The 20493-nt window shown below is 35.8% G+C and overlaps 1 protein-coding gene across 4 annotated transcripts in view; it reads right to left on the bottom strand.

Moving 5' to 3' along the window:
* Nucleotides 1-2027: 2027 nt before the first annotated feature.
* The window catches only part of PAWR (pro-apoptotic WT1 regulator), a 70682-nt gene continuing 52216 nt past the window's right edge, over nucleotides 2028-20493 (bottom strand). For all 4 annotated transcript variants that reach the window (XM_053943957.1, XM_053943955.1, XM_053943958.1 and 1 more), the window contains exons 4-7: nucleotides 19212-19246; nucleotides 10550-10697; nucleotides 9128-9232; nucleotides 2028-4590 (exon numbers count right to left, since the gene is read on the bottom strand). In XM_053943957.1, the coding sequence (XP_053799932.1) occupies nucleotides 4504-4590; nucleotides 9128-9232; nucleotides 10550-10697; nucleotides 19212-19246 (375 nt within the window). In that variant the 3' untranslated portion in view covers nucleotides 2028-4503. The remainder of the gene's footprint in view (nucleotides 4591-9127; nucleotides 9233-10549; nucleotides 10698-19211; nucleotides 19247-20493) is intronic.

Below are 20493 nucleotides of genomic sequence, written 5' to 3'. Positions count from 1 at the left end.
CAAAAGTCCACCAATGACTACCAAGGTAGTCACTCAGAAACAATACTGGATGTTGTCTTTTTATCCAGATTTTCTTAAACGAAGAATCAGAATAGTTTGAGTTAGAAGGGACCTCAAAGATGACCTAGTTCCCCCCTCCCTTGCCATGCAGAAGAATGTCTTTCACTTGACCAGGTTGCTCAAAGCCCAGAAGAAAACAAGGACTTAAGAGTCTTAAGACATTACCCTCAAATCTGCTCCTGAAATTCTTCCAAAGACATTTTAAATTCTACTGCTGTTAAAAGAAGGCCTGGTGGATTTGGGTTTATTGAGGTAAGCACCTTCATCAGGCTATAAAATGAGCCCAACTTAAAGATGTTATAAGACCTTTTCCGGGGGGCAGCAACTTTCACTTCAAGGTCTAGCAATAAGAAAATGAAACATTCCCTTTTTATGTGGTATAAAAGATGTCACAATTTCCTAATCAATTGTTAAAACATGCCAATTGCTTAATATTACATCAAATGTCTCTGGTGAATGCAGAAATTGAAGGTCAATTCTGTTTAAACAGAAATCTCTCCTGAGATACCAGCAAGAGAGACTATGGCTACTGGGTGTGAATTAGCCCTCCCTGCTCAAGGAATGCCAAGTGAAACATGTGCATCCATTTCCATACCTGAAGGGTGGTCAACTGCTAGACAGGAAAGGCTCAGCTGCAAAGCTGTAGATTTAGGTGGAAATCCACTGCATAGAAGATAGGGCTATTTTGGGACACCTGAGACGGATCCTGTTGTTGGCTCCTGTCCAAATGCTTTCCATACACCACCATTACTGTTACGTGTGATAGTCCCACAGGGTTTCACTTTTAATAGTTGGAGACTAACAGAACTTTTTACGGTACAACTAGAACATTAGATTGTCTCAATATCCTTATCAATATTCAATTCATCTCAAAATCTTGGTAAGCTCTTAAGTGTCCCAGACCAACTGTCAGCAGCAGTACATATCTCAGTGTAGGAGAAAAACATTTCATATAAATATTTGAGGTTTGTTTAAGAAAGGAGAAAATCCAGCAAATAGGTATATGGACATTGTTACACTTCACAGATACCACTTAAATTTCTAGAAGAACAAGGGCAAGAAGAATATACCAAAAGATACAAATAGTTAAGTTATGAGAGAAAAATTAGAATCTCCATGGGAAAACATACCAAGTGCTAAGATCAGGTAGCTATGGTATGGCAAATCCAGTAATTAAAGGAGGCACTTGTGTACTTGGAGCTATAATTTCCCACCAAGACTCAGGAACCTAAAATGCCAAAGCCATAAACTGAGGAAACACATAGTTTTGTATTTTAAAACAAATCTAAAAGCCACCATGTTTTCATAAAGGCAGTCATCCTTACCCAAATTCACCTAACTTTTTAAATTTACTAAGTGCAAATGCTCTTAACAGATAATGACTTATCCATAAAGTAAGCATGGTGTTGAATGCGTGGTTGCTTATGGTATTTATGTTTACATTATTTTAAAACAACAACATTACAAGCTTTATGATAAAATGTGATATTGTTATCATCTCCCTGATATTTACTGATTATCCATTTGTTCTCTTTATGTGCAGTCTGCAGCTATGAATGAAAAGGAGATTGCCCTTAATGATTCCGCCTGTGCAGTAGAAGAGAACATGTACTTTTATAGAGCTTTAGAAGTTAAATCAATTCACTTTCTGTAGAAACAGCACTGTAACATTCTTGCTTTCCCTGGGAAGGGTTACATTTCTGCTTTGAAGGAGGAGAAAAGATCATTTCTATGTAATTGATGGAAGGATACTCACTATTACCTGAAGCAAAGAAGTATAGTGTAAATATACAGATTTCTCTCTTGTGTGTCTGCATATGCATACACACTTGAAAACTCCCATGTGAATGCCAAACTAATTTCAGCAGTTCAGATTGGGAGCTTCATACTACAGAGGACAAATCCAGTTAGAATTTTAGAGAGACAGCATTAATTCTCTTTTAAAGACAGTAAGCACTCAGCCTGGATTAAAAAGAATTTTGTTTTATTTCAACAAAGGCAAACAATCTTTATTATAAAACATGTATCTTTCACCTGCAGTAGAAGAATCTCAAAATCATTTTTATAATCTGATAACAAGTACCACCACAACTAGTCAATGTTCAAAACTAAAATGGATATTCAGCTACTCACAGATTAACGATGCTTAAATTTTTTAAACACATAAAATGGGTATTTTCTAAAAATCATTCTGCATTATGATTATGAGACAGTTTTCAGAGGAAAACTCAACTACCTCAAGTTTTCCAGAGCAGAAAAATCACAACTAGCCCTGAACAAGAACAGTTACATTAGAAATCCAGAAATTCTGCCAAATACTTCTGTCAGTTTTATGTACAAGTTAAAAAAAAATTCTAATTCTGGCATTACTGCCACCAAGAGGTAATATGAAGACAAGTAACTCTCGTTTATGTTCTTTGTTGCTGTTTTTCTTTGGTTTAAAATGTACATGAAACACATTTTATGAAGTATCTCATTTGCTACTTCATATTGTTATCTGTGTGTACTGCAGTATGCTTAACATTATTATATTATGCATTTAATAATGCTCCAATATGTTTGACATCCCATGCAGAACATGGGTACGTGTATTTCCTGCCTAGTACACAGAGAAGGAAATCAGATGTTCTTCCAGAGAAAGTTTCATATTTATTCAAAAGGCATACATCTCAACTGACTTTATTATGTCTTCAAATGTTCAATTTCATGGAACTTATAAATTAAGGGACTTCTTACTGTTTCAATAATATCACAAGCAATACTCATTGGTGTACACTGTAATTCAAAGGGCTTATACAAACCCCCTATACCATTTAACCCCCTGAGAAAAGGTTTTACAGTGTTCTATGGAATCTCATCCACTGTGGAGGAAAACACTGAGGCATCCTGGACTGTAAGTGTCTTGAAAAACACTTTAAAGTTTTGACAAATTTTTCCTTATCAGAATACACAAATGCAAAATAATCTATCCTATATCCAAAACAATCTAAAATGTAACAATAATAGCTGAAATTTTAAATTTAAGAAACACCGTCATTAAATGCACATTATGGAAACAACTGGCAAATCTGAAAATCAACTGTCATCTATATTTCACATATATATATTAATATACCAATAGTGTTATATTAAAGTTGCTTTTAAGTTTTAAGGTAACAAGAACTATATGTATGTAACTTTCTGACACCAAAATTGCCCACAAAAAGCCTGGACTCTTTGAAAAGTTTTAATTTTTAGTGTCCTTCCTCAAAGGGTATGTACATTTAATCTGACCAGGAATGAAAAATGTGCTGTACATAAAGTACAAATAATTTTTAGTCTAAATGTTAACTGAGATCTGCGATCAAAGTCTTAAGGAAAATTTTGTCAGCTATAGAAGACTGCCCACAGTCATAACTGGATTGTAACATCTAACCAGGCACTTTTTAAACAACTTATTAGTTTAAAATCAAGGATAAAAATGGGGTTTGTATACCATCTTATGTTTCAAAAAGGCACAAATCACTAGTATGCTCCTCTACTTCGTCACGTACAAAAAATTTTCACTCAGCTTAAAAAAAATCCAAAAACTTGCATGGGTTATGATCACTACAAATTTTAAGATGACAAGAAGTGTCTTTGCTAAAGTGAAAGCTCCAGGTTTTGAATTCTCAACACAGCAAAATAACTGTCTCATTGCAAACTTGCATTTCATTGCTAAAGCAAAAGTTATAAAATAAACTGCAGTGCACAACTTCAATGTGATTCTAAGAACTTATTCATGCTGATACCAGAGGCAATTTATTTGGCTTTGTGGTGTTTTGCATTTGTTTGTTTTGTTGTTTTTTAGTAAAACCTTCCTCTTCTGACAGAATACTGTTAAACACAGAAAAAAATTGCTACTCTCTACTATTGTCAATCTTTCAGACACAGTAAAAAACCTCAACATAAAAGAGTTCTAGAGCAAGTCATCAATCTGCAAAATGTTATACATCAGTAATAAGGCATCCACTTTACAGCTACTTGAACAAAAAAGGAAGCATTTCCCAAAATACATATTTTGAATCTGTGTAAACAAAGCTTATATGTATTGCTTCCATTCATTTCAAAAATATACACCCACATGGACTGAAAGCGGTCTTGATGCTATGAATTTTAGATTACTGTAATTTATGCAGCTGTAATCTGAAGATACAAAATCCAAATATTTTTCATCTTAAAATTTTGAAACATGTCAAAAATTTTAATCATGCTTATGTGAAAAGAAGGCTAAAATACACCCCAAATTTCATGCCATTTCATTGAATGAAGAAAGCACTATGAAAATAAACATTCATCTGGTTTCCTAACAATAAATACAAAGACAGTTATTATAAGATACTGCAACACAGAAAATATTACTATATTGACCTTAGTGTTCAATCAGTAGTTTTTTTAATCTTTCCTCATTGACATCTGAATCTTCTACCTTGTCAGCTGTCCAACAACTTTTAAGAGGGTTTTGTTTTCTTGCTTCAATTGTTCATTTTCATCTTCTATATCATCTAGATCCTGTACAAGAAAAAAGAAAAATAAACACTTCTTAGGATGGAAATGCAAACTCTCAATTAGTAGCAGCAGAAATTTAGTATCTTAGCTCTGAAATTAAGAAGCTGGGATAGGGAAGAAGTAGTGTCACAGTAGGTACCCTTAGAACTGTTAAACCAGCCTGTTTCAAAGTGCTACTATAATTACAAAACATTAATATTATATTCCTAAGCACCTTAAATAGAAACATGTTCAAATCAAAGCTACAGCAGTAATTAATGCATAAAGAAACCAAAACAGAATAGGGGTGATTATTTTTCTGGCATATACAGAGAGTGTATTAATCAGCTCCTGTTACTGCTTCCCTGATTGCTTGTTGGCAACTATGGCTCTCATGTATACACATCACTTATTATTACTGCAAGAAGACCTGTTTTGTGATTAGGTATCAAAATTTTCAGAAAAAGACATGCCAGTCTGTTTTTTTTATGTGGAAAAAAAGAATAAAAATGGACTTCATACCTTCATACTTCTACCTGAAGTGCTACTGGAAGAACAGACAGTGCACACAGAGTAGTAATGGGTGCTCAAAATAGATTGCTTTCAGAATGTTGAAAATGTGTTTGACACACACAAATGTTTGTGTCTTGTCCACTAATTACCATTTTTGTCCAGTTCCCATTTCACTTCTTCACTCCTAACAAGTTTTTTCAAGCCTTTAAAGTGAAAACCAGTAATAATGACTGCTTAATACAAACATTACTTCAATAAATATAATTTCACATGCAAGAAACAGAATGTGAACTAGAGAAGGATGAAGAAACAGAAGAGTGATGTCAAGGACAGGATTTTAAAGAGAAAATTGAAAGGTGGGCAAAGGAAAGCCAACCAGAATTCTCACTGGAGATCCTATGTGTTTTTTGATTCTAGTCTGCCAAACTGTCCTCTTGCCTTAAGTAGTAAAGAGAAGATTTTCTCTCTCTTGGCCCTTTAAGTAGTTATGCGGTGTTTGACATACAAAGCCCAGGTTCTCATTTCTTTCTCAGTGAGGTCATTCCAGAAGTGCACAATAGAGATCATTTGTTCAATCGATATAATGGTTTTTAAAAGCCTCTTCAGTTTGCCAAGCTAAAATCCACACCTCAATACCTTTGCAATCCCTTTATTGTTTTCTAGAGCGGAATCAAGAAATCACTATCAGAAATTCCTCTTTGCCTCACAGAAGTAAAGCTGTATCAAGTATGAATCACTTCCAGCAAATCAATTTGACCACTCCACCGTAACGGATACAAGTGACTTAAATATCTAAGCAGGCTAAGTTTTGGTGGATAGATACTATAAATACAATTTAGTATAAACAAATACACTTTATAATCTCTTTTGTGCAATTTAGATTAATAATCAGCTAGATGGAAAGGACAATACATTTTCAATAAAATTATTTCTTTTTAGTTTGGTAAACATAAAAGTTGTATTATAATGTTCAAACTTCTTGATCAAGCCATTGGATACCTCAATTAAAGCTTACCTAAAAACCTCCTGTTTAAAATTCTAGTATAATTGACTCAAAATAAAATATTAAAAGTTTGTGAAATGTTTATGCTGCAAAAATAACATTCCAAAAATTACTACATGTAAAAGTTTCTTGAATATAAGCCAGGAAAAATAACTGCTGCACTTTAAGTATCTACAGAACAATGAGCTGAGAGATGGAGGGGATTCTGCCACTCTGAAATTTAAAGTTTCTTATTCAAAATTACAACACTAATTTATGCTTATTAGCAAAAAAAGATGCAATAGCAGGAAAGCTTGAAGGTTGCATGCCAAAAGAACTGATAACTACACAATTGACACTAATTGGACTGTAAATCCTCACTGACAGACTCTCTCCAAACACACTTTTAACTACACTGGCATCTTAGTAAGTTCAGAAATGACTAAGCATAAACTAATTGACAGCTGAACTTTGCCTACAAAGTATTCAAATATTTTGAGATGCCTTTCCTTTCAGACATTTAAGATTTTTATGAAGCAATTGCCCCTTTCTTACAAAGAACATGGCAGACAAACTTTTAATGTCTAATATACTGGAATGAGAGAATGCGTTTATAGGAGAAAGCCTTTTCTATTCCTCAATCTAAATGCAGCTCATATTCTTTTAAGTATCTCTGTGATATACTGACTGATCTCAGCAAAATGATAATGTCACATTAAATAAATACACTCACTTAAAATGAGAAAAATTCTACCAGGAAGTTCTCATGATTCTTGGAAAAAGTTTTTCAAATGCAACACAAAGTTTTTGCCAATCAGGGATGCATCTGTGGTTATGAACTGACTAAAACTTCTAAAAAGAGCATTTTGCAAAATATGGACTGAGCAGTCAGAAAGATACACAATAAAACGGCCTTTTAAGAAGTTATATAGGGTATCTGATGTGGTATTCTTCCCATATCTGTGCATCTTAACATCCAATAACTGTATATTTTGATGAACAAAAAAGCTGGAGGAAAACAATGAATGTGTAGATGGTCAAATTTAGAGACTCTTATTTAGGCTGCTTACCAGCAAAACTTTTTAAGATGATCTCTGCATAGACTCACTAAATAAATTTCAGTCCTCAGGACATCCTTTTATCTGAACAGAAGGCTGAGGATGGCAGCTGTTCTTCCATGAAAAGCATCCAATCCTGATGCTAGGCCTACAGAAGGACACTCCATCAGATGGATGTCCAAGTGCTGGCTCTCATGTTTTCAGTTATGATAATAAACCTGAAGCAAATACAACTGCCATATTAACTTCCATAATCTTCTATCATGAGAATGATGTGATATTTATGCAGCTTTTCTAATTTTTTAAACCTTTTCTCTTTCTGAATCCACATGGATAGCCAATATAGAAACAATTCATAAATTGAAGAGTTAGTAAACAGGAAAGTAAAACTGTATTTGTGTTAATGGAAGCATCACTTGAGACATGAGTTCAAGACAAATAACTATGCTGGTCATAAAATCAAAAGCCAGCTACTTCATCCTTAAGAAAAGCCAAAGAGACACAGACATAAACAACTTGCACTCCATTGAGCAAACACAATATTAAAGCTATGAAAAACTGCTGACCTGATAGACCAAAAAAATCCCTTCTCTTCTGTGTTTAAAAGTATTTACTTAGGGAGCACCAATAAGATGGCTTTGTAGATCTCATTGAAAGGAAAATTTTTGTCAATATATAACAAAGTTGGTTTTGAAATTACTTCATTCAGTTTATATTTTCTTCCATCCAACAAGCAAAAACTGCCCTTGTACTTAACACAGGCAATGCACAGACAGTGCCTAACTTTACTATGGATGTTCAAAGACAGTTTCTAATCCATCCTCTTGATGGATTTCATTTAGGACATCACACTTCTAGTAGCCAAAACAAGTAACATTGCTTCTGGAACATCAAACCTCTCAAAAAGTTGTCCTATGCCCCAAGATTTCAGTCATTTAGGTTCTTTTGATTTGTTCTTTCTGACCTTTGAGTCAGGAAGTCAGATGTGACCAACAGTATTAAATAGCTTTGTCATCCATTATGCAGAAGGAATGAACACCTGCCTCAACTGTAATAAGGCCAATAAGCTTAGATGAGACAGATTCTTTGCAGAATGAAAGAACTGCATGAAGAGCAATGCCTCAGTTGAAATACAAATCTCTCTAAAACAGATACCACCTCATTTATCCTACAGATTAACTTCCAACTTTCTCCATATAAAAGTCTAAATATGTGTTTCAGAATAATCTCATGTCTTAATTTTCTAGGTTAGCTTGCAAACTTCTGAATGCTGTCCTCCTTTGCTATTAATGAAGAGCTGCAAAACGTAGGTCTGACACTTCATGCAGTTATTGCCTCCCTTTACCGATGGACTCACCAGAGCCCTGTCTGCATGGACTAGAAGAGAGGCATGTATTTCTAGTACATCAGGACTCCACACCTCAGCCAGGAAGGTCAGGATGAGGTCATAATCCACCCTATGAAAGAATTCCTGTTTGCCCTTAAAACTGGTGCAGCTTTTTTACCAACTTTAAAACATCTCATCCTGTCCTATTCCCAAGCATATCTCACTCTTCTACCCCTCTTCTCCTGCCTTCACACCCTGCCTGGTGATGTTACCTCATGTCTCCTGCCCTCTGTCTTACTCTGCCTTTACTTGGGATCAACGTAAGGAGTATGAGAATATATACTCATTTTTTGAGTTATTGAGTTATTTTATGAGAATATTTACTCATTTTAATTATACAAAATATAAAGAGCTGTTGGTTTTTTAACCTTGCTTTATAAACACTTAGAACAACAAGGAATTGACCAGACTTAGGGAAGTTAATCATGACAAATACAAGTCACCTTAGAAAGAAAATACAACTTACTGACATACCTCTTGAAAAGCTACACAAATACAAAGAAAACCCCTCAATTAATTATTTTCTGACCTTGCCTGGACATGGTGCCTGAAGAATACAACAGAGAATGCAGACACATTTATTTCCTCTTTATAGAGCCATGTAAGAAAGTATTTGCTTACTCTATTTAATAAATCAATTTCTTCTTTCAGTTTTCCAATTAGTTCCTCTTTGTCCTGTGCCATCTTCATTAATCTTGCATTTTCCTGTCTTTCTTTTGCAAGTTCCTATAACCAGAATACAGAATGAAGTTGGAAATGTAAATTCTTGTTTTAAGGGACAGTTTTAAGTTAATACCATCTAAAACAAAGAAAGAAGAACACACACACACTTATCTATATTTTTTTTCCTACAGCAAGTCAAACCCACATCTTCAAGTCCTTTTATATTTCAAGGAGCTAAAGAATCACATCTAAGAATATTTTACGAACAGCAAATCTGTTTGGTATCTGATTCAAGTGATAGTGTTTTAATTTATATTTAACTTAAGCATGAACACAGAATTGGACAGGGGCCCAAAACAGAAGAAGTAAATGTAAAGTATCAGCTTCCAAATTGTTGTTGGTTGGATTTTCTGTTGTTGGCTTTTTATAATACCATTAACAAGAAATGAAGACTCTTAAATCTGTGGGTCCGAATGTGAGAAAGAATGAAAATATTCATTAGGAAAGAAGGTTCTTAAATCTTCTTCTATTTTTTTTTTACTGGCAATTAAAGTATTTCAGAAAGAAGCTGATTTAGAAGGGAGGATTGTGGTGTACTTTACTCAAATGAAGGTTCGTCTAGTCTTAAATCAAAAACAGTAATTTCTGCAAAATAGCTGTTATTTTCTCCCTTTCCAAGAAAAGACCTATTCAAATTGTGTTTACTTAGTAACTTTCACTCATACGAATCAAGAATATTTAGTAAGTTACCCACAAAAAATCCACTTCAGAGGAAGACAGAGAAGCCAGTAATAGATTACACAGATGACATTATTTAGCAAAATATTGGCTTAAGTGAAAAGCTCAGCTTTAACATTATTACATTTTCCCAAACAGTTTTTATTAAATCAGTGTGAAAAAATGAAAACCATTTAAAATATGTATTTCAATGTCTACAGCTCTAACAAACAACTAGATAGCAATTAAATTTTACAATATTTCAGTATACTAAAAAAATCCAAACCAACAAGTAGATCTGAAACTGGCTTGTAACCTTGTGAACAGCCAGTGAGCTCCTTCTTCCCCCAAGATATTTGCTCTGTGCTGGTGTGTCACAAGGTACATAAGAGTAGCACACAGAGCACTGATAGCACTCTAAGTGTATCATCTTTGCCTTAACTATTTCTCACTTATATACCAAATGAAAACTAAACATCTGTGATTTGAAAGTTCACATTCTTCTCAGTCAGTCTGACTCTTTTATATGTTTTCATAGACGTAACTATCTGTACTTCAAGCATTTTGCATAATTTCTATGTATTTTACCTGCAAATTTCCCCACGGAGTTTCAGAAGTACTTCACTTCAGATGTACACCATAGAAAGATTAGTTGGTACTTACCCATTCAAGTTCCTCAATCCTCTTTTCCAAAGTGTTACTTGGTAAAGAACTGCCAGAAGAATTTGCATCTCTGCTGTATCTGCCGTAAACTGTCCTCTCTGTTCGGGAATATCTATTTGGAGCATCGTCATCTGGTGCATTAGCTGTACTGTGAAAGGCAGAGCAAAGCAGACTCCTATTTACACATTTGACAAAATGGAAATGAGAGCAGTCACAAAAGAGCTTTCCAAAGCAGTCAGTAGGTCAGTGTAATAAACTGCAGAGAATGTATTTCACAGCTCTTGTGTGGCTGAGAACTCACTAAATTCACTGCCTGAGGGATTCAAATACTTGGATAATGCAGCTTTCATCACATGGGTAATACCCTATAACCACATACTTACCCTATTTTTCAAGTTTCATTAACTATGCACATTAAAAACCAAGCTAAATTACTTCATTTCAAGAACTAAAGTGCCACTACAGAGTTTAAACCAAGCATCTTTTTAACAAGATGAAAACATAAGGGATGAAAACACAAGTATATGTCCAAAACATAAGAAGAATATTGACTAACTCTTTGGGAACTATGGATTTGGTCTGTAAGGGAATGGAAAGTAAACTGAAGTGAGAAAGTGATGTGACCCAACAAATTAATTTTATGCCATCTCCAGACATTTTACTTCAGAACTTTGGTACAGAGGAATTTATCAGAGAGATGCTGGTTGGTAGATGCTCACTCCTTATGTGGTCCTATGGGTTTTTTTGGTTTAGATTATATGTCTATTTATTAAAAATCAGTCATGGAATCAACAGATAAGCACTGCAAGTGCACATAAGCTAGTTTTTAAAAAAAGCATGCATGTTCTCCATTACTACTGGTGTGTACAAAACCAGTACTAGTTTAAAAATATGTATTACAAGTCAAGCATTTTCAGTCACAAAACTAACAGTGTCCTTCCCATAGCAATTTTCTTCCTAACAGTAATGTTACATACCTTCAATGAAGATTCTAATGAATAACTAAGAACAACAGAACAGAGTGTCCTGAGAGCAGGGAAAGAGACTTTCCCTCTCCAATTCACCAAAACTACACTTCTTAGATCTAAAATATACAGACAAACTGCCAAGACAAAACCAAAAAATGGAGATACTCAAAAGCCACCTGCAGATGGTCCTCAATAATCAGCTCTAGGTGGCCCTGCTTGAGCAGGGGACTGGACAAGATTTCCCCCAGAGGTCCTTTCCAATGTGAACCAGCCTGTGATTCTGCAAAATCACACAGCTGAAGTATGTATACACTGATGTTCTAGACCACTTAGGAAAAGAATGAAAAGCACTATGAGCATCCCTACAACATTTCCTTTAAAACACAGAAGAGTATATGATTAATGTGTTAATTTAACCATTTTGCATTTCATAACTCTAGAAAACCCCTGCTGACAATGTGCAGACTTAGATGGATACAGTGTAAATCAAAAGCAGGAGTATCTGGCAAAGTCATGTCTTTAATGATATAAATATTTTTTTGCTCCAGTATGTGTGAAGTTTCCAAGACACACTGACACAATTGTAAGGAATTTTGTAGCTTAATGTTATTACCATATTTAGCACTGTTTATTCTTCATCCAGAAGATTTTTTTTATAAAACATTTCTAGGACCGGATATGCATGTTGCAACACAAGACAAATATTTAAACTTAACTCTATAAATTCTAGATTGAGTTTCCTACAAAACATGTAGTTTCGTGCTGTTTATGTCTCAAGGAGAGATCACACAAAAAAAAAGGTCTCAAATTTTTCATTATTTAAAAATTAATACTTTTGCCACCATACTGGAGTATTTAAACTCAGCTCCAGTGAGTGATATTGGCAGAAGCTCCTACACAAAGATTAGAAGAAAGAACACCTGGACAGGAAGGGTTTCATTAATAAAGAAAATACTTGAATTTTCAGGGTTTTTTTTCCTGAAACTCACACTTGAATTTCCTCACCTATTCCACTGGGCAGCAGACCCTACTGAACACATTCCTTATCACTGTAGGAAAGTACAAAGAACCTATCATGGAGGCTTCTAGGAAATGGGATTTAAAAAAAAAAAATTTAAGGAGGCATCAGTCCATAACCTAACACAAGGAATATGAAAGATAAAAAGTTCATTATTTTGGTTGTTATAACCAATGGCTAGTACACGGCAATGACAAAAAAAAGTACTACCCATGACACAACAGAAACATCTTTTACAAAGAATGGAAGTTAAGTCTTCAGATGCAATGTCACTTCATGTGTGTTAAATGAGAAAGAATCACAGAATCAGAATATGTTGAATTGGAAGGGACCCATCAGCATCATTTAAGCCCAACTGTTGGCCCTAGATACCCCAAGAGCCACATGTGCCTGAGAGCATTGTTCAAACACTTCTTGAATTCAAGACAGGCTTGGTGCTGTGACCACTGCCCTGAGAAACCTATTCCAGGGACCAACCACTCTCTGGCTGGAAAACTTCTTGATATCAAACCTAAACCTCCCCTGACTCAGCCTTATGCCCCTCCCTTGAGTCCTGTCATGGATCACAAGTGTCAAGATACCTGTACCTGACCCTCCTCTTTTCCGCACAAGGAAGTTGTAACTGAAATGAGGCCTCCCCTCAGTCTCCCCTTCTCCAGGCTGAAGAGACCAAGTGACCTCAGCCACTCCTCATAGGGTTCCTGCTCCAGTCCCTTCACCATGCTTGTTGCTCTCTTCTGGATGTTCTCTAAGAGCTTAATGTCTGTTTTATATTGTGGCACCCAAAACTGTCCCCAGGACTCAAGGTGAGGCTGCCCTAGCCCAGAGCACAGCAGGACAATCCCCTCCCTTGCCTGGCTGACAAAGCTGTGCCTGATGCCCCCCAGGATCCTTTCCACAATGATGACTAGAAAAACAGTATCACTGAACTTGATGTCTCTTTACTAAGAGGAAACATCTATGAACCACCCCCAACAAAGATACTGTCTATGGAAGTATACATGTAAATTATGTTTATATATAAAAATACACAAATATAAATATATTTTACAAGGTTTCTTTTCTGGCTATACTTAAAACAAAAACAATAGAGCAAAATCAGTTTGACTCCTCTTACAGAGAAACAAAAATTCTGGTTTGTTGTTCCTAGTTATTTTCCTAATAACTAGGAATGATGTTCCTAGTTATTTTCTTTACAATAAAATCAGTTATTTATACAGGGACGGGTTTAAAAGTATTATTACAGCAAGGTGAAATATTTCTTGTTCCTTCCAATGCTTCTTTGATCCTCTCCAATGTCTTTATAAAGCACTGTCCAAATTGCCATTTCACCCAATGAAAATCACCTTGTCCAAGCTGTATTTCAACTACAACAGGTTTGTTTTTATGCCAGAATCTTATAACTATACCTGATTTGGAAACTTGCTGGAAACTTGCTGGAAGAAGCAAAGGACAATTATTTCTAAATAGGGCACCTTGGCTGTTACTTCAGACTGCTTAAACCAAATTTGTGGCTTGCAGAGCTGAGCTAAGGAAAGGCAGTCTTACCTTTTCTACAGCTGCATTCCCTAGGCTCCTCCACTTTTCCTGCCTCTGTCCTTCAGGTGAATGGGAAGCTACTCAAACTACGATGCAGCAATCGAGCAGCCAAGCAAAAGAAAGCCATCAACTTGCAGCCACAGTGGCTCCCTGAAGCAGTACCATGCCCAGCTGCATGAGCACTGGCACAAGGGGCAGTGAGGAACTCCAGCCAGAACTTAGACCATCAAAACATTTTGCAGAAATAAACCCTACGTGTTCATGCCTTCTCATAACATCAGCAGTGTCTCAAGAAGGGCTACAAAAGTCAAGAAGAACTTCTTAAGTGACCCCTGTCTAAAATAAAATGCTCATATCTGCAAAGCAGTGGTCCTAAGGTAACAAGCTAGATGAGACAATGCTTCCAAAGCCAGCCCTCACTGTGAAACTCCTAAACACAGGCAAGTCTGGGCACAGCATTATGAAACAGCATTCCGTGGCTGTGTTTTTTTTTTAATTACTGAGATCAAGGTTAGCATGATGGAAAGTAAACTGTTATCGTTTAAGTTTTATAATTATCTAAAAACACTGAGCAAGGCAATTTGAGCAGTGTTCAAACATTTCCTTCAGAGTCCCTCCAATGAGTGCTCTGAAGCACCTTCTTTTTTTATGGTCTCTACTTCCCCTTGCATTTTTCAACTCTTACATGAATGATAAACTCAAGTATGATGGACTTTTTTACAATTACTGCTAAATAGTCTCTACCTCTAGGGTTCCATGTTAATGTGCTGTACTATCCTAAAAGAGGGGGCAAAAATCCTCTCTGACATGTTGACTGAAGCCATAAAACCATACCACACTGTAATAATTTCCACTAGTAAACAAACTTATAAGGGGAATACACTTCTGAACCATGAAGAGATTTTAATCTAGCTCTTTTTGTAAACGGATCCAATTGATCTGATTCAAGAACCACGCAAAAATCTTTAAATCCCAATCTGCAAGGTTTACTTTACAACTTTTTTTTAAAAATAAAATTAATTGGTTCAAAAACTAGTAGACAGTCTTTAAAGTAAGCTGACAGAACAAACCTTCTGTGTTTATAAAAATATTCCTATGTCCGCATAAATATCCTCCTTTACTGTTACTTGCAAACAAGCCTTTTAGTTTACAAAAGAAACATAATTCATGTTAGATTAGACTCAAATATTTCAATAAAGAAAATGTACTTTGTCCTTCTCACATGTTTGAGAAATCATTGGTAACACCAACTGTGCTGATACCATCAGACCTAAATCGGAAAACCATTCTTACTAAAGGCAATATGTTTGGTACTTCAAATATCTATTCACAAAGCAGTGCAAAAAAAGGCAAACCCACTTTCATAACAGTGGTTTGAAATGGCCAAGATAAGCCATATTACATTAAAAAACGTGAGAAGAAAATGGAAGAATGGGAAGTTGATATGGGCTATTGCAACTTAAGTATACCTACACATTTAAAACACATGAAGCTTACAGTTAGGACACATGACTGACTGACTACAGCTCCCAAATACTCTCCTGTAAGTCCTGTGCCCTTCATGTCAGCATGACCTTGCAGATTCTGGTCGTGCTTTTAATAGATCTCACAGTACCACTCCAGACCACAACAAAACAGTCACTTTCTCTTGAAAATATTTTATGCACTTAATAATGCAACTACAAAGGAACCCCTCCACAAACTTCTGGGGGTGTGAAAATTTCTGAAGTAAATTCAGAAGACAGACTACAATTAAAGACCAAGATCCTCATCACAAACTTTTATTTACTTTACAGCACAAAGAGACAGGCTCAGTTTGTCCAAGTCACTAAGCACACAGTAACACAGAGAAGCCATCAGAGTTCATTTGTAAACAGGTTTTCCAGTCAATGGACACTCAGTGAAATAGGTTTCCCAGCAATGTCATATAAATGTTTAGTCACAGATTGTTGCATCCATATAGGGGAAAGTAGCCAGTGTAATTCATAGTGTAAAATCTGTACAATTCCTTAAGTCCTGGAACACACCAAGAGAACAATGATTCTGTAAGAACACACATAACTGATCTTCTCTGCTTTTTAATCTCTTTTCTCCTGTCAGATACAGATACAGGGAGGATGGGTATCTCAGTGTAGAGGCAGAATCACAGAATTGTTGAAGTTGTAGAAGAATCTCTAAGATCATAACATAAGATATGAAAACAGTTAAATGAAAATGGAAAGGAAAGGTACTGGAAGTCCAGAATAATATCAATAATCCAGGACTAGAAACCAGAAAGGATAATGGAGACAAAACAGGAAGAAAAAAACAACAAAAAAACAACAACAAAAAAACCACACACACAAAATCAGACAAAAAAATAAAGAGAAGACAGGACCTCAATGATTAAAGGAAAGGGTGTCTAACTGCCCTAGGAAATGGAAACCAATGAAGTGAAGAAAAATGCTGAGATGAACAAGATGTCATGTTTGATAAAGAATAACTGGGGAAGAGTGAGAAGGCAAAAGAGAAGGAGCAGTGATAAAAATGGAAGAAAGCAACCTGAATATTTTTGGCAAAGAACTCAGTCATTCAGTGGGAAAGAGAATCTATTACAGAATCCAACATTTCAGGAAAATATACTTTCCTTTTTGCTATCCTATGTCTATGAAGTCTACTGACCATCTATCTCCCACAAAGTACTGGCCACTTACTGTCGCAAGTTTCAAATAGGATCTCTAAGTGCTTGTCCCTATGTGAAACACACTTCACTCTGTTTGCTTTGAAAACCTAAGAGAGTACACCCAAGACTGTTAAAAGCAAATTAAGCTAAACGTATTTGAGTCTTGAAGCAGCCTATTATTGCAATTCAGCCTTTGGCATTAACATTCCAATTCTAGGTGCAACCACAGAATGGCATTTTCCACTTCACAGATTCACAGAGTATTTTGAGTTGCAAGGGACACACAAGGAGCACGGAGTCCAACTCTTAAGTGAATGGCCCATTCAGGGATTGAATCCACTGCCTTGGTGTTACTAGCACCATGCTCTAACCAACTGACTCCAAGGGACTCCTAATGTATTTGGGACTTCAGTGAGATCTGAGTGATCTGAATAAGAATTACTGTAGAGGAGGCTGCTTTCTGTAAGACCTTCACCTACTGCAGATGTTGGAAGAAGCAAACAAGCCCAGAACAATTTTGGTTCTGACTCCTTTAGCATGCAAACTGGAAAGCAAAACCACTGGGAGTAATAACTTAAGTTCCCTCACAGGAAAAATTATTTCAGGGACGTAGAAATTTTCAAATACAGCAGAAAATTAATAAATAATATTAATTCCAATCACAGTGGGCATTGTATTCAAGGAGAATAAAACCCACTGAGTATTTGTGAGCACTGGGCACTGTGTTGACAGTGGTAAATAATACTTGACTTTCAACTTGAAGTTCAAGACTATGCAATAAGTAAGATAGATGGCAACATCCATAAAATATTGAACAGCAGCTTGCAGCAAGTCATATTCCTCCTGCATGTGATGCCAGCCCTGACAGATGAAGTTGACAAAGACTCTACATCCCACATATAACTAAAGCTGACTGAGGGAAGACTGCATAACCAAGTCTAATTTAGCATTTCCTAGCTTTGGCATTTCCTCCTTTTGCAATGCTAATCAGTAGAATTAGATTATTTTCAAATAAATTATGAATGTGGTTGTGCAAACTTCTATTTATTACTATCCCACGCACAACCAAGTTTTTGCAAGCAAGTATATACAGCATGCAAGCAGAGATAAGGTTTATGAAAAGCCACAGAAGTATGACACACACCACTAAGTATTTGCAGATACAAACAGCAATACAAGTCTGCACCAGGACTGAAGAGGAAGTAAAGAATGAACTAAAACATGCTTGATTAAAAAGAAATGAATCATGAATTACATAGTTATTAAGCTTGTGACAATAAGCCCGCCCATTCTGCAATGACAAAATGATTAAAAAAAAAAACCTATAAAAAGCATCACTCAACTGAGTTTATGAGAACCTGGGAATATAAATGTAAAAGACACCATGCTAGGAAAGCTAAAGCATAACAGGATAGGTTATTTTTTTTTTTACAGCGTGGGAGGTGAGACTCTGGAACAGGCTGCCCAGAGAAGCTATGGGTGTTCCCTCCCTCCAAGTGTTCAAGGCCAAGTTGGATGGGGCTCTAAGCAATCTAGTTCCCTGGAAAGTGTCCCTGCCCATGGCAGGGGACTGAACTAGGTGATCTTCAAGGTCTCTTCAAACCCAAACCATTCTATGAGTCTACAGGTGTACAATTTTGAGGGGTAGAAAATACAGCAGTGAAGACTTGATAATTGTAGATGCTCTTTGCACTTTTTCTACAGCTATATATATATATATATACATATATATATATATATCTCTATACACACACACAGATGAATTAACCACCTACATATTTTACCCAAGTAAAGGATACCTGAAAGGGAATGCATTCATGTACCAAATAAAAACATTCTTACACAATTGTCTTGCTTCAGTTGATGTATTTTAGACCCCGTGTTACGATAACATTTCCTAATAGCTGTGATAGTTGTGTCAGTACTAATTCTACATGGACAAAAATTTCACACACTGGTCAGGTGCATCAAGAACTTCTGAAGTATTTCTCTGATTTAAAAGCTGGAGTAATGACCAGGGTAATACCTGACTCAAAGACAAACAAATAACAAACAGGACATGCTGTATATGAGAAACATCTCTACAACTGAGACAGTAGTATGTCAAAGCCATCTTTCACTATTATTGTGGAGAGCAACAAAATTATCTTCCTTTATTCAACTTAGGAATACAGTGGCTCATGAATGAAGCTGTGAAAATACTGGCTCCTAGGCAATGTGTAGTAGAGTTTGACATTTGATTGGGTAACTATTCTGCCATGGTAAGATCCAGTAAAACACTAGTGGAATTTATTTTAAAGTAGTAACATAATAGAGGGCTTTGGATAAGCTTGCTGCATCTTTCAGGTCCTTTGCCTGATATCAGGCTATGTATCTACAGTAGCAGTATGATGGCTTCTACTACAAATAGCCATTTAATCAGCATTATTTCTGGCAGAAATGTAAACAAAATTGTTGTGTACAAAGATCTCATACCTTTTATACCTGCTTGAAACCGTCCTGGAGGAGTCCTAGAAGAAACAAAAAGGAAAAACTAATTAATACTTTTCTTGTAGCTACACTGCTAAAATACCTTATCACTTCACAGAAAACTAAGTCTGCAGTGAGAGCAGTCCCATGCCACTGTAAAAGTCAGTTTTGCATTATTTTGTTGTCAGGTATGGACAATACCAGGACTATTGCTGCTTCTGCATGTTACTGCTTCTGAACATCACCCCAGAAGCCTTAAGTGTCTGCCGCAGATTACCTCTGATCATAAAACTGGATGCACTTATTCCATCCCCCTGCATGCACAACATGTGAAACAGCTCACACCCTGCCACCAGTACACCTCCACTACTATAACTAGTATGGAAACACATGTGCACTTTGATAGTTGTTCATCAACTTGTCCAAGAGCAGCAAACTGTTTCAATTCATCAGCACCACTGCTGTCCTTCCAGATGAGAACAAAAACTGAAGCTGTCTAGTACAAAAATTAAGACTTGTTTCAACTGGTGAACAAGGGCTCAGATTTCACAGAGTAAGTCCATAAATATTTTTTAGGATGTTGTAAGAACATGAACCAATTATTTTCTTAGTCATAGGCAAAACACCTCGCCAGCAAATAACAAGTAAATAGTCAAGAAAGAATATTTAAGGACTTAAAGGACAATTGCTTTTATGAGGAAAAAAAAAAAAAAGGCAAAGTATGAAATGCTGTCTACTTACAACACTTACTGCAGGCAAAGAAGTAAATGAGCTCTCAAAACAAGATGCCAGAGAAATTCCATCCACTCTGAAAATTCTACAAGACATCACACTGCCTTCACTAATCAGCACACTAGTGACTTTGTAAGTAAATAAACAAACTAAAAATTAGGACAGAAGGAGTATTTTACTATAGAAAATAGAATTTTAAAAAATATTTGTATTATATAAAAAAAACTTCATCTGAAAGTACATTTTATTTTACGAAGCATTTTCCATTTTTGCCATATGTGCTACACCTTATCCCTAACATAAGCAGAAGAACAAAATTCAACAAATTCATGGGAACTATTTAAAGAAACCCACAAATTTGCCAAAATTGCTGGTTTAACACTGATAACTATTTCTATCATTGATGACAGCATCTGAAAATTAGTGATTCACAGCTGTGAAACAGAAACCTAATTTAACCTCTAAGAGGGCAGAGAAACAATTTTAAATGTTACCAATGCTATTTTTAAAGTTTACTTAAGGGTAGGTTATCTTTGAAAGGTCATGGAAGCAGGGG

The sequence above is a fragment of the Vidua chalybeata genome, chromosome 5 (genome assembly GCF_026979565.1).
Source record: "Vidua chalybeata isolate OUT-0048 chromosome 5, bVidCha1 merged haplotype, whole genome shotgun sequence".
NCBI lineage: Eukaryota > Metazoa > Chordata > Aves > Passeriformes > Viduidae > Vidua > Vidua chalybeata.
Note: the sequence above shows the minus strand (reverse complement) of the source record. Positions and strands in the feature narration are given on the sequence as shown.